Source organism: Heterocephalus glaber, unplaced genomic scaffold (assembly GCF_053883595.1).
Source record: "Heterocephalus glaber isolate CG9 unplaced genomic scaffold, H.glaber_assembly_v1.0 deba00000594, whole genome shotgun sequence".
Lineage (NCBI taxonomy): Eukaryota > Metazoa > Chordata > Mammalia > Rodentia > Bathyergidae > Heterocephalus > Heterocephalus glaber.
The window spans coordinates 20719806-20738271 of NW_028258151.1; the positions used below are offsets into that span (position 1 = coordinate 20719806).

General features: G+C 48.6%; 2 protein-coding genes across 13 annotated transcripts in view; one reads left to right on the top strand and one right to left on the bottom strand.

The window, feature by feature from the left end:
• Kcnq1 (potassium voltage-gated channel subfamily Q member 1) overlaps window positions 1–18466 on the bottom strand; it is a 360400-nt gene that overhangs the window by 282486 nt on the left and 59448 nt on the right. For all 12 annotated transcript variants that reach the window (XM_013074819.3, XM_004852109.4, XM_004852108.3 and 9 more), the window contains exon 2: window positions 14589–14679. In XM_013074819.3, the coding sequence (XP_012930273.1) occupies window positions 14589–14679 (91 nt within the window). The remainder of the gene's footprint in view (window positions 1–14588; window positions 14680–18466) is intronic.
• On the top strand, window positions 478–1402 carry LOC101725291 (small nuclear ribonucleoprotein Sm D3-like). Its single transcript, XM_004852107.3, has 2 exons — window positions 478–692; window positions 736–1402. The coding sequence occupies exons 1-2, from the start codon at window positions 540–542 to the stop codon at window positions 988–990; spliced, it is 408 nt and encodes a 135-aa protein (XP_004852164.1). The 5' UTR covers window positions 478–539; the 3' UTR covers window positions 991–1402.

Below are 18466 nucleotides of genomic sequence, written 5' to 3' on the forward strand. Positions count from 1 at the left end.
ATGAAAAGGATGAAATTACAATGGACCCAGCGGAAATCCAGAGGATCATCAATACCTACTTTGAGAACCTATATGCCAAGAAGATGGAAAACACAGAAGAAATGGACAGATTCCTAGACACGGATGAATTACCAAAGTTGAATGAAGATGACCTAAAAATTCTAAACAACCCAATATCAATCAATGAAATTGAAAGCATAATTGAAAACTTACCAACAAAGAAAAGCCTGGGTCCTGATGGCTTCACTGCTCAATTCTATGAGACATTTAGAGAGGAGCTACCGCCACTATTGTTTAAACTCTTCGATGAAACTGAAAGGGAAGCAATAGTCCCACATTCATTCCTGGAAGCAAGCATCACCTTGATCCCCAAAGCAGAGAAAGACCCAATCAAAAAAGAGAACTACAGGCAAATCTCACTAATGAACATAAATGCAAAAATCCTTAAGAAGATACTGGCATAGATTCACCTTCTGCACACCTTCGCCTTCTTATCTTCTGTACTAGTTTCCTGCCCCAAAGAGGAGGAGGAAAAGGAGATGCCAGTCGAATTCTCCCTTGTCAAGATGTCTATTGGTGTGCCAATTAAAGTACTCCATGAGGCTGAGGGCCACATTGTGACATGTGAGACAAACACTGGTGAAGTATATCGGGGGAAGCTCATTGAAGCAGAGAACAACATGAATTGCCAGGTGAGAAAACTGAAGGCTGGGAAAGTCAAGTGCCTTATCCAAGATGTCCAACATCACAGTCACATACAGAGATGGCCGAGTGGCACAGCTGGAGCAGGTATACATCTGTGGCAGCAAGATCCACTTTCTGATACTGCCTGACATGCTGAAAAATGCACCCATGTTAAAGAGCATGAAAAATAAAAACCAAGGCTCAGGGGCTGGCCGGGGAAAAGCTGCTATTCTAAAGGCCCAAGTGGCTGCAAGAGGAAGAGGACGTGGAATGGGACATGGAAACATCTTCCAGAAGCGAGGATAACTTACTTTGTTGAACAGGACTGTCCCTACATTTTTTATTTAGGTTATCTTAAGTTCAGAGGGGTGGGCACTTGTGTGTATGTCTTAGGTTTTCTTTCACATCTATCTCTTTATTTTTAATTTTTTTTCTCTCTTTTTCTGGTACCGGGGATCAAACACAGGACCTGTGCTTGGCAGGCAGCTGCAGTGCCATTGAGCTACATCCCCAGTCCGGTATCTTTCTCTTTAGATCAGTAGAAATGTTAAACTAAATAAATCTGGTTGTTTTGTTTTTGAGAGAAAAAAAAAAAGATACTGGCATATAGAATGCAGAAGATCATCAAGAAGATCATACACCGTGACCAAGTGGGATTCATCCCAGGGATCCAGAGATGGTTCAAGATATGCAAATCAATCAATGTAATACACTATATCAATAGAGCCAAGGACACAAACCATATGATCATCTCAATAGATGCAGAAAAAGCATTTGACAAAATCCAACATGCATTTATGATGAAAACGCTACCAAAAATTGGAATAGACGGTCTCTACCTCAATCTGATAAAAGCCATCTATGAAAAACCAACTGCCAATAACATACTAAATGGTCCAAAACTGAAATCTTTCACACTAAAATCAGGAACAAGACAAGGATGTCCACTATCACCACTCTTGTTCAATATAGTTTTGGAAACATTAGCCACAGCAATTAGACAAGAGAAAGTAATAAAAGGAATAAAGATAGGAAATGAAGAAGTCAAATTGTCATTATTTGCAGATGACATGATACTCTATATAGGAGACCCCAAGAACTCCACCAAAAGTCTCCTAGACTTAATAACCAAATTCAGTCAAGTAGCTGGTTACAAGGTCAACACACAAAAATCAATAGCTTTCCTCTACACAAACAACAGACCTCACTGAGAGGGAAATGAGGCAAACAATTCCTTTCACAGTAGCATCCAAAAAACTGAAATACGTAGGAATGAACCTAACAAAAGAAATCAAAGACCTCTTCTCTGAAAACTGTAGCACTCTGAAAAGAGAGAATGAAGACAATATCAGAAAATGGAAAGACATCCCCTGCTCCTAGGTAGGAAGGATCAACATAGTGAAAATGGCCATACTTCCAAAACTGCTATATAAATTCAATGCAATCCCAATTGAAATTCCAGCAGCATACTTCACGGACCTTGAGAAAACAATTCAAAAATTCATTTGGAACAAGAGACCTAGAATACCAAAAGCAATTCTAGGCAACAGAGACATGGCAGGGGGTATCACAACCCCCCAACTTGAAACTATACTACAAAGCTACTGTGATAAAAACAGCATGGTACTGGCAAAGAAACAGACCTGAGGACCAGTGGAACAGATTAGAAGATGCAGAAGCAATTCCAGACACACTCAGCCACCTCATCTTTGACAAAGGAGCCAAACACCATCACTGGAGGAAAGATAGCCTCTTTAATAAATGGTGCTGGAAAAATTGGGTTTCAACTTGCCAAAGACTAAAACTAGACCTATATCTCTCACCATGCACTCAACTAAAATTGAAATGGATTAAAGATCTAATTATTAAAACAAAAAAGCTGAACCGGCTGGAACAGAGGTTAGGTAGAACTCTTGAAGACATCGGTGTATGAAAAGACTTTATGAACAAAACCTCAGTTGCCCATGAACTAGCACAAACAATCAACAAGTGGGATCTCTTCTTATTAAAAAGCTTCTTCACAGCAAGAGAAACCACCAACAGAGTGTAGAGTCGACCCACAATGTGGGAAAAAATTTTTCACCTGCTGCTCCTCAGACAAAGGTCTACTATCTAGAATATATAAAGAACTTAAAAAAAATCAGACCTCCCACATTTAAAGACCCAATCCAAAAAGAGGCATCTGAAATGAACAGATATTTCTCAGACAAAGAAGTAGAAATAGCAAATAAACATATGAAAAAATGTTCAACATCACTGGTCATTTAAGAGATGCAAATGAAAACAATGCTGAGATTCCACCTCACCCCAGAAAGGATGGCTGCTATCATGAAATCAAGCAATAACAAATGCTGGCGGGGTTGTGGGGAAAGAGGAACCCTGCTCCATTGCTGGTGGGAGTGTAGACTGGTGCAACCACTGTGGAAATCAGAATGGAGATACCTCGAAGAAGTAGGACTGGAAGTTCCATTTGACCCAACTATTCCCCTGCTGGGTATCATCCCCAAGGAATTAAAAGAATCAGACCACAGTAATATATGTGCACCCATGTTCATAGCAGCATAGTTTGTAATAGCTAAAACTTGGAAACAGCCCAATTGCCCATCAACTGGAGACTGGATAAAGAAAATGTGGGATTTTTAAAAAATGAAATGGAGTACTACTCAGCCATAAAAAATGAAAAATTAGAGACATTTATAGCTAACTGGATGCACATTGAGGTGATACTCTTGAGTGAAATAAATAGAACACATATGTGTAAATACCGAATAGTTTCTCTAGTGTGAGAAACTGAAAATGTAAATAAGGACTAAAAGGTATAATAGATAATGTGAAATAGGAAGAAAAGGGGCAAAAGGGAAGGAGAAGTGGGAAGGGGAGGGGAAAAAAAGGAGGGAATAGAGAAAATGAAAAACTGGAAACAAAGTCTTTGTAAATAGGGAGGGATAGATGGCTTGAAGGGAGGGCAGGGGAATGGGGAAAAAATAAGAACCAAGAGAGATTATATAAAGGTGCAAATTTCCAATGATGGATGTTATTATGTTGTATACCTAAAATGCACCAATAAAATAAAATTTTTAAAAAAGGTGCAGAGGGAACACAGACCTGAGGGGGTGTTGCTCCCTACCAGACCCAGGTCCAGGGGTGAGTGTACTCATGTGTCTGCAGACAGATGTATGAAACTGAATGCACACACACACATATACATACACACATGTTCATAAGGATGCCTATCTCCACATGTCTGTGCCTGTGTCTCCACATGTGATGTGTGTATCCATGCAAGTATGTGCATCCACATATGTCTGGCCTGTGTCTCCACACGTTTGTGTGCCTGCCCATGTGTGTGTCTGTAGTGCATGTCTATAACACTCTCCTCTCCGTGTGGCACCCAGACCAGGCCAGGGTGTATTATTTCTAATCTGCTACTTATCCACCTTGACCATGACCGAGCTTGGAAAATAGCATTGCCGCTAGGAACATGCCAGCTGGGTTTTCAAAGCACAGGGCTTTCCCCTGCCCAATGGTGACTGGGTCCACCTGAAAACCCACACAAAGCACCCTTATTCCAAGCCCCCAGGCAGGGACATCTGCCTCATGGCCACTACCCAAAAGAAAACAAAGCCACGCAGACTGGAGGTCCAGGATACACATTCCCAAGAGGCCAGCAGCCTGACCGGACTGTGACCTGCATGTTCGGAGAGACCATCATCCTCACATGTCATGACCTAAAGAAACTTGAGGGTAAAATTCAATCCTTTTCATCCCAGCAGGAGCTGATGGCCAGCTCCAGGTGCGCTTGCTGGCCTCAGACTTTAGAACATCTCCCACTAGCTACTGAGGAGGCTGCCAGTAGCCCATGTCCCAACCCCAGCAAAGCATCCCACAGCTATCCTTGGCCATCATACAGCTTTGAAAGTGGGAGACAGAAAATGTAGTGGGAGGAGCTGCCAGGCCAGGCTCTGACAGCTCAGTGAAGCAGGGGGATGGGGGGACCTAGGTGCTTGAGCGGTGGCCCCTCAACCCTGTGAAGCTGCATGGAGCCCCCTTCCTCCCTCCCACCCTCGAAGTCACACAATGACACGCTTCAATGGCGCACAGCCGGGGCCTCTGGTTTTCGTTCTGTGTGACCTGGGGAGGCCAAGAACGTGATCAGAGCTGTCTGAATGCAGTGCCCTGGGGAGATTACTCAGGCACCTGCCCAGCCCCCTCCCCAGGCCCCTGCCCAGCGATGCTCCACTCAGGCAGCCCACTTGTCCAGGCAGACAGCTGGTGGGCCCAGCGGAGCCGTGCCCCACAGCCCTGGGGCCCCACCAGGCTCATCCTCTTATCCCCACGACTTCCCTGGGCAGCCCCCGGGTGCCCCACTGGAAAGCGGGTGCCAGGGCAGCCTGCTCAGTCAGCCCCACTCTGTTATGTCAGCTGTTACCCTGTGCTTAAAATAAGGCGCTCCAGCTGGCCAGGGTCAGATGTAAAAACAAGGACCTAACAAAACCCGGCCCCTCAGCTACCCTGAACTGGAGACCCCCACCGAACGTGGCACTTACTGACAAGGCTCTCTCCAGCCCTCGGGCAGAGCATAAAGGAAACACCTGTCCCCACGGCCGGCACACTCTAATCCCACTAAACCCCAGTGCAGAAGCTGAAGGGCCCCACAGCAGGCACCCCCGCCCCAGGTCTGACTTTTGTCCTGGGCCTAAGGGAAGACGATGGCAAGGAAAGCAGGAGAGAAAAACAGGAAGTGCCAGGGAGCTGAGTCCGCCTCATGCAGACATGCTTTCCAGCCAGTCCTTCAAGGCCAAGAACAAAGTGCCCGTGGGACTATGAGCAGCCTGGGTATACATGAAGGCTGCCTACCCTACCCAGAGCCCTCCACCCCTATAGGGCTGTCACTCGCCAGAAGGATGGGGGGCTCCTGCGTCAGCTCCAGAAAGCCCTTTCTGCTGACACAGGTGCTCCACAGTTACACTATCTTGGACCTGGGCCCCCAAAGAGACAGCAGCACCCCATGTTCAACCCCAATGGTGCCTGCGCTGGAACCCAGGCTGACACCAGCTCTCATTACCAACCTGGAGCTGATCATCACAATTTCTGAAAAGACGAAGAAAAGAGAAGGGGGTGAGATGGGGAAAGCAGAGAATGTGAGACCACTGAGGACCTGATGGTCTCGGGAGAGGGACCTGGAAACCACGCACACAAGCACACATGTGCCGTGACACACATGCCCTGCACACCAGGTGCTGGAAGGGCAGTCTGGGGCCTATGCAGGTCCTAGGGTTCCCAGCTACCTGCCTCTCCCCAGAGGGATGGGACATCCCAGCACCTCCCCTATTCCCTTGGCCAGCGGTATGGACCTTTTAGACAGGAAGTGGGCCCAGGTACTTCTAGGAGGGCAGGTCTAGGAGATGCTGGCCAGTCTACAGAGTACAGGGCCCAAGCACATGACCCTGTGCTGACAGCTGCCCTGCCCACACACCCAGCCCAGCAACAGTGAGGCCTGCTATAAGTGGGCACTGGAGGGGTCATACCAGCCAGGCCTCTCCCTGGGCTATTGCACAGAGCCTGTACGTGTATTTTCTAAGATGCTGTACTGACCCCCACTTCATGCCCTAAAATATCACATGTATAACTGGAAAATAGGAACAGCCTCCAAACAAGTGGTCAGGGCCCAGACCCAGCCAATCAAGCAGGGCGGGGGTGTGGGGACCCAGAGAGACTCTCAAGCCAGGGCTTCCATCTGGCCATTAGGGGGGTCTCCTGGGGCCATGAAGCCCTGCCATCATGTAAAGCAGGGCCCCTCCCCTTTTCCTTCAGGCAATGTACTCACACTCTTATGGACACAGGAGCACCTGGGAGACATGAACGAAAGTACCATGATGGAGAAGGGATTAGGAGCAGGATAACCCCCACCTCCCATCCCACTCCTCAAGCCCACGTGGGCTGTGGCCTTTGGTCTGCACAGCCACCCAAAGGACAGACCTTGCCCTCAGTTCTGGGTCCTCACACAGAGGACTGGGTTATATGTCCTTTGGGGAGGTCCCACCTGTCTTGCACACTTTCTTCCTGTTCCTGTCCAGGCTCCTCTTGCCCCATTTGCCCTGGACTCATGCGATGGAGACAGCAATCCTGGCCCACAGCAGACAACCCAAGGCCAGGTACTGCTTCCCAGGGGGCATCTTGTCACAGAGCGTGATCTCCTGGAGACCCCACTGCACATAGGACCCCATGTGCTCAGGGAAGGTCAAGTTATGGCTGTGGATACTGTTTACATGGCTCTGCTGAGTCCATATAAAGTTCTCCACATAAGCAGCTGCCTCTGGGGCATGCTGGTGGCTGACCCAAGTCCACTCCCCCAAGCTAGAGGTTGCAGAGGGTCCAGCTTTGAATAATGTAAATAATGTCCATAGTGGTGAGGACACCCTGCCATGCTGCCTCCACCCCAGCTCCCGACTCAGCTGTCTGGGGCCCACAGAGGTGCTATATCTCACAGTGGGAGTCAGGTGACTGTCCCTAGGCTGCCATGTCCACCCTTCACAGTTGAGAAGACCATACAGGGGAGGCAGCAGCTGCTCTGGGTCAAGGAGTCCCAAATTGTGTAACAACCACATACACTGAGATTGAAGCAGCTGCATACACTGGGACAATGAAGAACCCAAATACCCATGGCAGATGCAAAGTATCCCATGGGGCTGGCATCCTGGATTCAGTAGAAGACCTCTTATTCTGGAGCACACACTGGCCAAGGTTCACAGACCCCTGCATTAAAACATCTTATGACGGGTGCTATGGGTTGAACTGAGTCAACCCCAGCCCCTAGACCTGGGATGGTGACCATTTGGAAATAGGGCCTTTGCAGACATGAACAACATAGGCTCCAGCCTGACTCAGGAAAATTCCCACATGAGTATATTTACATACCGAGAGAAAACAGTGATGCTAATGAGACAGAGTGGAAATGACTGGGCAATCCAGGGAAGACATCTGGGAACTGTGTGGACTTCTACTAAGTGCACTGTAAGTCCGAAGTCAGATCAAACTTGAAACACCCAAAAAGAAAAGAGATCGGTTAGAGAACCAAAATCCCCACAGCCATACCGGGCACCTCAAAGACGGAAACAACTGTAACTTAGATGCCAGTTTAAAAGCATCAGCTACCGCTGTCTTAGAAGTCACCTGGCTGAATAAATAGTTCAGAATGGGCATGGCCAACTTTCCCTGGAGGGCAGAGAGTACGCGCTGAGGCTCTTTAGGCCACCATCTCTGCCCTGATGTGAAAGCGGCAGAGTTGCCAGAGACAACACGTTCATGAGTGCACGTGGATAAAAGCTAATAAAATTTATTTACACAAACAGGCAGCCAGGCTGAGTTGAGTTTCACAGACCCCTGGGTTCAAGCATCCTCTGATGAAAGCTATGGGTTGAATTGAGTCACTTCCAACCCCCAGGACCTTAGAGTATAACCGTATTTGGAAATGGGGCCTTTGCAGATGCAAGATAAGAGTAAGCCTCCATCCAGCATGACTGGTGTTCTTATCACAGGGGACATTTGGACACAAAAACATGTAGGGAGGACTCCAGGTAAGGATGAAGGGGGTGGGGGTAGGGGGCTGGTGCATCTGCAAGCCCAGGAGCCCCAGAGGTCACCAGCAGACTCCCCAGACACCAGGCACAGGCCTGAATAATCTCGTCACTCACAGCCTCAGGAGGACTAGCACTGCCTTGCCCCACCTCAGCCTTCAGCCTTCAGAATGTAAGAGAGAAATGTCTCTGGTTTAAGCTACCTTGTCTATACTTCTTTTTTACACAACCCCAGCAGACTCATACAACTGCCATCACAAAAGTGAATGCCAGTAGCTGTGGCCTCGACAGCCCTTTGTGCAGGACCAGATACCAGGTGGACACTCATGCGTTTGTATGTTTAGTTTCTAAACATAGGCTCCAGAGCAGATATTTGAGGCCCGTCCAGCTCTGCTGAGGGCTCCAGGGAGTGTCCCCGAATCTTAGATGACAACTAGGGCAGCCTCAGACCATGCTCTGCCCTCCTGGGACAAGGCATCCAGTGCCAAATCCCACCATGCCCTTCTCAGCCCCCCACAGGCCAAGCAGACCACAGCACCCCAATAGCCAACCAGCACCTTCTCTAACAAACTGATCAGAGAGGGCATTCAGAGCCCTGCCCAGCATCAGCCACTCCTAATCGTGGGCTCAGTGGTATATGTTGATGAGAATGCTCATCTTGGAGGGAAGGAAGGCAGCTCGGCACTTCAGTAAATGTTTAGAAATCCATCAACACCCTAAGGCCAGGGCCCAGCCAAAAGGCCACCTCTCAATGGCCCTGAGTCCTAAGGACCCTACCTGCTCCAATGGCAGTCCTGGGCCCTACATTCCCCTCTGCTCCACATAGAACTAGATGGAGTGAGTGAGGGACCTTCCCACAAGCTCTAGGGAGTGACCCCACATCCTGCTGAGCAAGCTGTGCCAGGCCATTCAGTGCCCTGGGGCTGTGCACAGAGCTGGAGCACTAAGTCTATCTGTTCTTAAAGCCCAGCCAGAGGGGCTCCAGGCAGATGGAACTTGGGTGTGACCTGCATGCATACAGTGCCCTGAGGGTCCAGACCTGAAGCCTATATCCTGCTCTCCACACTCAATTTGGACACTGAGCCCAATATATACAGTAGGTGCTTAATAAATATTTGCTGGCAGAACAATGTCCCGAGGAGAGAGAACATCTCCTAAGAGGGCCCTGGAACCAAGGAGGAAGAAAGTGACAGCATGGGGCAAACCACTGGGCAGGAAGTTATCCCGCAGTGACCCGCGAGGGATGGAGCGCTGCCAGCTGTAGGATCTCTGGTAGCAGGGGGTGTGGACCACGTAGGGAACCAGACCTTGGGTTTGTTAATGGAAAACCTGAGCCGTCCGCTGGTCCCTGACCTTGGGTACAGTGACTCAGCCTTTGGGAGCCTCCTTTCTTCCCTGCAAACAAGTCTTTAGGGAGAAGGTCAGAGCACGCACACATGACGGATCCTGGTAAGTGGCTGCAGTGGCCAGTATAGAACTGATACCCTCCTAGCAGACACAGGATTCAGGATCAAATACAGTCCGGGTGACACCCAGCCAGACATAGGCTGAGGCCAGTGCTATAGCAATACAACACAATACCAAACATAGCATGAACTCTGTACAAACACTAGTGCTACAGCAGATTCAGCACAGTGCCTACAGCACAAAACCAAACACGACACAAACACCAACACAGTACCAAACATGACACCATGTCGGGAATTGTACTTATGCCAGTAAGGGGCATTCATGGCATTAAAGAGTGTGGACAGCAGAAGCTGGAAACATGGGCCTCTCAGGGAGCATGTTGAGTGAGAACAAGGACCGGGACCTGGTGGAGCTGAGGACAGGCCCTGACCTTGTTCTGTGGAGAGGGATATCCACCAAGGGCCATCACAGGGGCCCAGAGGGTCCCCACAGGATTTCACTTTGCTGCTAGGAAACTGAGGCCTGTGGAGGGGGGATGCATAAAGCCCAGGCAGTGCAGTATCCAGCTGGTGGAGGGAGGGTGGGTCACTGTGGCGGGCCGGGGCTGAGGGAGCCTCTGCAGCAAGGGGAGGAAGCCGTAAGCAATGACCTCATCCCCCAGGCCTCCGCCCCAGCACACGGTTCCCAACCACAGGCATCGCAGGACAATTCCCTGGTATGCTCGCTACCAGAAGGCACAGGGCGTGCACGTTTGTATTGTGCTTTTCAGTGCTCCTTGCTTTGTGCAGGATTTGAAACATTTTTTTAAAAGCTGCGATTACAGAGACAAAAACCAGCCCTTCACCTGGGCCAGGGCAGAATTTCTTACTACAGGGAAAGGGGGGAGAGTTTGTGCTGACAGTCCGTTTGGGAGCAAAACAGAGTTCCCAAAGGAGAATTTGGTCACATGGGCGCACACGTATACCCGTGTACGGCAGACACGTAAACACACGCACAGTGATCTCCTGAACAGGACACTATGTGCACATGTGTGTATACTACATCTACACAAACACAGGAACACATGCAGCCTCTGGATTTCAGAAACCAGGTTAGGACTCCCTCCCTGGGAAGTCACAACTGGGTCTCAGGGCCCCGCAGACCTCAAAGGCGCCTGTTCCAAGAACAGGGCCAGACCTGGCTGAGATGAGATTCTTGCTAAAATGGCTTTTTCAGGCCCACCAAATATCCCTGTTTCAGCAGAATGCTTAATCCCTCTGAAGCCGCCCTGGGGCTTCCTTAACCCCGGCTGAGATAACAGCTTCCTGGCACCAGAAGCCAGGCGCAGCCCAAGAAGGAAAAACACTGGGTCCCAGGGACACGTCCTCAAGAAGCTGTTTTTCCCCATCTGCACATCATGCTCTCCGAACCCGCGCAGCACTCACACTGGGCCCCTGTGGGGCGCCCGCTGCTGTGGTTAGGGCTCTCGTTCTCCCCAGGAGCTGCATGTGACAAGAGCGCCTCCTGGTGGTCCATGGCCAGTGGAGGCTGCCTTGAGAACTCCGCCAGCCTTTACTCCTGAAGCCCACCATGCCACCCCACCCGCTGCCCCCTTGCTGGATCTGGGGCCTGAAAGCCCTAACTATGACTATTACTTCTTTTTCTTCTTTTCTATTTTTGATTTTGGAGACAGGGTCTCACTACATAGTCCAGGCTGGCCTCAGAATTGCAGTGATTCCCCTGCCTCAGCCTCCCAAGTATACACCATCACACCTGGTGAGATCCCAACTTACTTTTGCCCACTGAGGGTCCTGTGCTTGTCAGCCCTGGAGAACATGAGTGGCGGGATCTCTGCCTGCCTGGCCCCAGAACAGTGTGGCTCCTTCTCACCCTGGGGAAGCCTTCACTGTTCTGCAGGCCCCCACACCTCCCTCCCAGTCTGCCATCATGGATGAGTCCACAGCTGCCTTATTCCTGCTGTCCCCAGTGCCATCTGTGGCTATGACTATGGAGTAAGTGGCTGGACACAGTGAATTCAGACCCACCTGGGAGGAACAACCTCCCCAAACATGGTAACATAGCAGGAAAGGCAGGTCTGAGGCCTTCTCCGACCCCATTTTACAGGCGGGAAAACTGAGGCCCAGGATCACACAGCAACTTGGGGTGTCCTGGTGGGGCAGCTCTGATAGTTGGGCTTAAAGGAGGAATGCCCAAACCTAGAAACACCATTCAGGGCAGGCAGGGTGTGTGTGGATGCAGTGAGGTCTGCCCCCGAGAAGTGTGGGGTGATATCAGGAAAACGTGTGCCCCACCTGTAGAGCCCCACCCTCAAACTGTTGAGAAAAAAGTGGGTTTCTGGGAGGGAGGGCGTACGGGAGCTGACCAGAAGCCAGCCTTATAAGAGGCCAGAGAAACAGCCAGGTGGTGGCAAGCTGGGAGGGAGAGAGGGAGAGAGAGGTGATGGCAGAGTCTGGAGGGATTTGTGCCTGAATGCCTGGCACTTTGAGGGCCACAAAAGAGAAGTTGGAGTTTATCCCAGTACCACAAGGATCTCCTGGAATGATGTGATTTTTGTTTTAGAAAGTGTCTCCCTGGCTGTTTGTGTGGGAAGGGTGCTTAGCAAGCTGAGAAGGAGACAAAGGAGATGAAGGAGGCAGAGTTGCTGCCCTCACAGGGTAATAAAGGGCCGTTTCTTGGGATGCATTTGAGGGGTGAGGGAGTTTCACCTAGGGCCAAGAGCTGCTCCACTGGCACTTGCAGCCCCAGGCAGGGAAGCCTCTGTGGGACCCTGAGAGCTGTCCTGACACCAACCACCAGGTGGCACGAGGACCCCAGAGATGCAGGGCTGAGTGAGAGAGAACACCATGTGGCGGTAGGAGCTTTTGGAGGGAGTGACAGCCACCTCAGATCCAAGCTAGCACATGAGGAGCAGAACAGGCATGACACACAGCCACACTGGTGAACACATGTAGACACAGTGACGTGTGAAAACATGTATCCACACATAAACATACTCATGCACTCAGTTACATATATACTTGCATGTATACATGGTCACATATACACATTCCCACACACACGAGCACACATACGTGCACAGATGTGCACATGGGCACCCCCCAGGGGAATACTCTGGCAGCTGATCCTGGGAACCACAGGGCACCCTCAGCCCCAGGCCAGGGTCCCCACAGACCTGGCCTCCACGGAGGAACCAGAAAAAGAAGGTCTGGCCTGCTCCTCTCACAGCAGACACATCCCCAGGCACCAGCCAGTGCATGATGTCCCCTCTCAGGAGACACAGCCAGCAACCTGGCAATCATCAGAGAGTCGGATCTGTCAGTGGGGGACATGCTGACCCTGGAGAGGTGCTATGGGGATACCATGGTACACGCAACCTCTGCCTCCCTGAGCAGGAAAGAAAATGATGGCCCTGACTTGGCAAAGATGATGCTGAGAGGACCCACAGAGCCTCTTCCTGTTGTGCACAAAAGACACTGAACACCAAAAAGATATGTGGGTGTGGTCTGACAGGATAGGAAATGTCAGGGTACTAGGACCAAGACAGTTATCCCAGGAAAAAAGGTAGGACGGTCATGACATGCAGGGGAGATGCTGGGTAGGATGTGACATCATCACATCAAAACCACACAGATCTGGGCTTGGACCACAGTTCCCACACATGAAAACACAATCCTGTGCCCAGCAGCCAGGATGTTCTTTCCAGAAAAGCATGAGGCTGACCTGCCCTTAAAACCAAGTGTCTATAGGTATTGGATGTCACCTGTCCAGCACACTCAGCAAAGGGGAAGTGACCGCATGTGCTGACAGAGATCCTTCTTGGGCACTCAGAGAGCCTGTGATCAGGCCACTCTGCAAGGTGGGAGGTGGAAAATTGGATTGCCAGCCTTGTTCTACCTGGTAATCCCCAAGGATGAGAGGAAGAAACACAAAAGGCACAGGCAGAATGATGCTGGCCTCAGCCCTGCCAGGGCCCTGCCTGCCTGAATCACACTCTGGCAGTTCCCCCGTAGACCCTGTGTTCCCCAGACATGCTGGTTCTCTGCACCCCTTTTCAACAGCCTCACAGCCACCCATGTTAGCGTTGGGTTTCCTACTGGCCTGTGAGCTGCACAGGGCAGGGATGCTCTCTGTTTTGTCACCAGCATAGTGGTGAGTTGCGGTTTCATTCACCCTCATGGTTACTGGCCCAGGCTCTCAGCCTCCTTGCCAGAGTGGGCCCCATCCTTGGTTGTATGAGACCCAGGGATCTTTCCTAGGGCCTGTCTCAGGGGCTCACAGCCAGCTGGGAAAACAGTTAAACCCCACTCTCAGCTGTAGAGGCAGGGGGCCAGAGCAAGGGACAATTGGGGATTTCAGTCCTCAAATGGACTGCACACTCAAGGGCCAGGGACGCAGTACAGGGTGGCCTGTCCAAGCCTCACTCACAGGGAGGGAAGTGCCCAGGGCTGTGCACTGAGGCAGGCATGCCCCAGGCTGGGGGTCCTGTAGGATGATGCTGCAAGATGTGACACTAGTCTGGGTGCCTCCTGGGATGATGGAGGACCCTCCAGGCCATGGTGTGGGTGACAGAGTTGGGACACCTGCGGGGTCCATTTGCCAGTGATAACACAAGCAGGAGTCACTTTGCCCCAGGACCCTACCTGCACCCCAGCTCCACCATCCTTCCTCTCCTCCCTTCCACACCAGCCCAAAAGACCCCCCTCAGAAAGTCCTCCAGGGTCACAAGCTCCAGGCCCCTCCCACTCCTTGGCTTCCTCATCTGCCACAAGCTGGGCCTGAGTGGCCTGGCAGGTGTGGAGCTGGGGAGGTGCCCACACCTCTAGCCCAGCTCCAGGCAAGGCTGGTGAGAGGGTGGGGCAGCCCCGCTCCAACTTAGGGTAGCTGTGACACTAGTTACAACCCCAAGCACCTACATACCATCCAGAAGAGGGTCCCAGTGGCCAGAGCTGCATACTGCTCGATGGTGGACAGCACACTGAAGATGAGGCAGGCCAGGACGATAAGGAAGCTGTAAGACAGGAGGTGATAGAGGTCAGCATCCTGGCTGCCTATCCATCTCAAGTCACAGCTGAGGACAGCTCCCACCCTGAGGCACCCCCCAGGCATAAGATCTTAAAGCTGCCAAAATTCCATTGCTGGTGAGTAGACACTCAGTTGTGAGGTCCACAGGATGAAGGCTGTCCAGGCATCACAAGGAAGGGCCCCCCAAAATACGGTACTGCATTGCCAGACCCCTATTGCCACCTACTGTGTGACTGTGTCCCAACAGGGAAATCCACAGGAGCGGAAGGCAGCTGGAGGATCACAGGGTGTGAAGGTCCAGAGTCTTCCTTGTTGTGACTACACATTTTGACTCAGATGTGGAGGTATGCACTTCACACAAGGGAACCTTGGTGTGTGATTATATCTCAATAAAGCTGTTTTAATAAATTGCTTCCAGAGGAGCCCCTCCTGAATGTAGGCGTTCAGGGCCAGGGCAGGTGCTAGGGACTTAGCAGCCTTGGAGCTCATCAGAGGAAGCAGAGAGAAGGGGCTAGTGCCCAGGCTGGCCCATATCCCATGGACATACAGAAAACACTGACACACTGCTCTGATTATAAGGAACCCGTGAAGATAAGGAGCATGATCCTTCAGAGCCTCTTGTCCCTCTTCGGCTGGGCTCAGCGTTCGTGGGCATGATCAGGCCAACATGGCCCTGTCCCTTCTCCTGCCTGAAGGACAGCACAGACCCTCTGCCCAGTGCTTGGAGCCTAGGTCTCTCCTCTCCTTGAGAGCCTGCAGTGGCTTTCAGCCCCACTCCCACCTTGCACAACTTCCCCACAGCAGCCAGGACAGCTCCATCTGTGTAGCCACGTCCCAAACTATTTTCTTTCTTTTTTTTTTCATTTAGTTTATTGGTACATTTTAGGTATACAATACAGTTACATTCACCATTGGGATCTTGTACCTGTACATGATGCATCTTGGTTCTTATTCTTTCCCCATTCCCCTGCTCTCCCTTCACCCCCTCCACCCTTCCCGATTTACACAGACTTTGTTTCCATGTTTTTCTTTTTCTCATATTTTTTTCTTTTTCCTTCTTTCCTTTCCCCTTTCCCTCCCACTTTAGACATTTTCTTCCTATTTCACAATATCAATTATAAACTTTGATTCTTTCCACTTTTAGTTTTTCACACCAGAGGAACTATTCAGTATTTACACGTGTATCCTATTTATTTCACTTAAGAGTATCACCTCAATGGCAACCACTTAGCTATAAATGTCTCTAGTTTCTCATTCTTTATGGCTGAGTAGTACTCCATTTTATTTAAAAAAAAAAAAAAAAAAGCACATCTTCTTTATCCAGTCTCCAGCTGATGAGCAATTGGGCTGTTTCCAAGTTTTAGCTATTACAAACTCTGCCACTATAAACATGGGTGAGCATATATCACTGTGGTATGATTCTTTTAATTCTTTTGGGAAGATATCCAGTAGAGGAATAGCTGGGTCAAATGGGACTTCCAGTCCTAGTTCTTTGAGGTATTTCCATATTGATCTCCACAGTGGTTGCACCAGTCTGCACTCCCACCAGCAGTGGAGAAGGGTTCCTTTCTCCCCACAAGCCCGCCAGCATTTGTTATTGATTTCATGATAGCAGCCATTCTTTCTGGGGTGAGGTGAAATCTCAGTGTTGTTTTCATCTGCATCTCTCAAATGACGAGTGATGTTGAACATTTTTTCCATTTTTTCATGTTTATTTGCTGCTTTTACATCTTTGTCTGAGAAATATCTGTTCATTTCAGATGCCCATTTTTGAATTGGGTCTTTATATTTGGGGGGCTCTGATGTTTTCTTAGTTCTTTATATATTCGAGATAGTAGACCTTTGTCTGAGGAGCAGCTGGTAAAATTTTTTTTCCCACATTGTAGTTGTCTCTTAGCTCTGTAGGTGGTTTCTCTTGCAGTGCAGAAGCTTTTTAAAAAGATGAGATCCCAGTTGTTGATTCTTCGTGCTAGTTCCCGTGCTACTGAGGATTTGTTCATAAAGTCCTTTCCTATGCCAAGGTCTTCGAGAGTTCTTCTACCTAACTTGTCTTCCGGCAAGTTTAGTGTTTCTGTTTTAATATTTAGATCTTTAATTCACTTTGATTTTAGTTTAGTGCATAGTGAATGATAGGGGTCTAGTTTTAATCTTTGGCAAGTTGAAATCCAGTTTTTCCAACACCATTTATTAAAGAGGCTATCTTTCCTCTAGTGAGGATGGTTGGCTCCTTTGTCAAAGAGGAGGTAGCTGAGTATGTCTGGAGTTGTTTCTGCATCTTCTAATCTATTCCCCTGATCCTCGGATCTGTTTCTTTGCCAGTACCATGCTGTTTTTATCACAGTGGCTTTGTAGTACAGTTTCAAGTTGGGAATTGTGATACCCCCTGCCATGACTCTGTTGCCTAGAATTGCTTTTGCTATTCTAGGTCTCTTCTGGTTCTAGATGAACTTTTGGATTTTTTTCTCTAAGTTCTGTGAAATATGCTGTTGGAATTTCAATTGGGATTGCATTGAATTTATATAGCAATTTTGGAAGTATAGTCATGTTCACTATATTGGTTCTTCCTACCCAGGAACAGGGGATGTCTTTTCCATTTTCTTATATCCTCTTTGATCTCTTTTTTCAGAGTGCTGTAGTTCTCAATGTAGAGGTTTTTTGCTTCCTTCGTTAGATTGATTCCTAAATATTTCATTTTTTTGGATGCTAATGTGAAAGGGATTGTTTCTCTAATTTCTCTCTCAGTGAGTCTGTTATTTGTGTACAAGGTGGCTATTGATTTTTGAATGTTGACCTTGTATCCAGCTACTCTACTGAATTTGTCAATTAAGTCTAGAAGTCTTTTGGCAGAGTTTTTTTGGTCTTCTATGTAGAGTATCATATTGCCAGCAAATAACGACAGTTTAACTTCTTCCTTTCCTATCTTTATTCCTTTTCTCTTTTCTAATTGCTGTGGCTAATGTTTCCAAAACTATATTGAACAGGAGTGGTGACAGTGGACATCCTTGTCTTGTTCCTGATTTTAGCGTGAAAGTTTTCAGTTTTTGACCATTTAGTATGATGTTGGCTGTTGGTTTTTCATAGATAGCCTTTATCAAGCTGAGATAAAGACCATCTATTCCAATTTTCTGACAGTTTTTATCATGAATGGGTGTTGAATTTTGTCAAATGCTTTTCCTTCATCTATTGAGATGATCATATGTTTTTTGTCCTTGGCTCTGTTAATATAGTGTATTACATTTATTGATTTACGTATGTTGAACCATCCTTGCATCCCTGGGATAAATCCGACTTGGTCAGGGTGTATGATCTTCTTGATGACCTTCTGTATACTGTTTGCCAGTATCTTATTGAGGATTTTTGCATCTATGTTCATTAGGGAGATTGGTCTGTAGTTCTTTTTGGTTGGGTCTTTCCCTGGTTTTGAAATCAAAGTAATACTTGCTTCCAGGAATGAATTTGGAAGTATTGCTTCCCTTTCAATTTCATTGAAAAGTTAAAAGAGTAGTGGCAATAGTTTTTCTCTAAATGTTTTGAAGAATTCAGCAGTGAAGCTATCAGGACGTGGGCTTTTCTCTGTCGGTAAATTTTTAATTACATTTTCAATTTTACTGACTGTAATTGGGGTGTTTAGAATTTTTATATCTTCTTCAACTTTGGTAATTCATATGTACCTAGAAATCTGTCCATACCTTCTGTGTTTTCCATTTTATTAGAGTACAGGTTCTTGAAGTAGGTATTGATGATCCTCTGGATTTTTGCTGGATCTGTTGCGA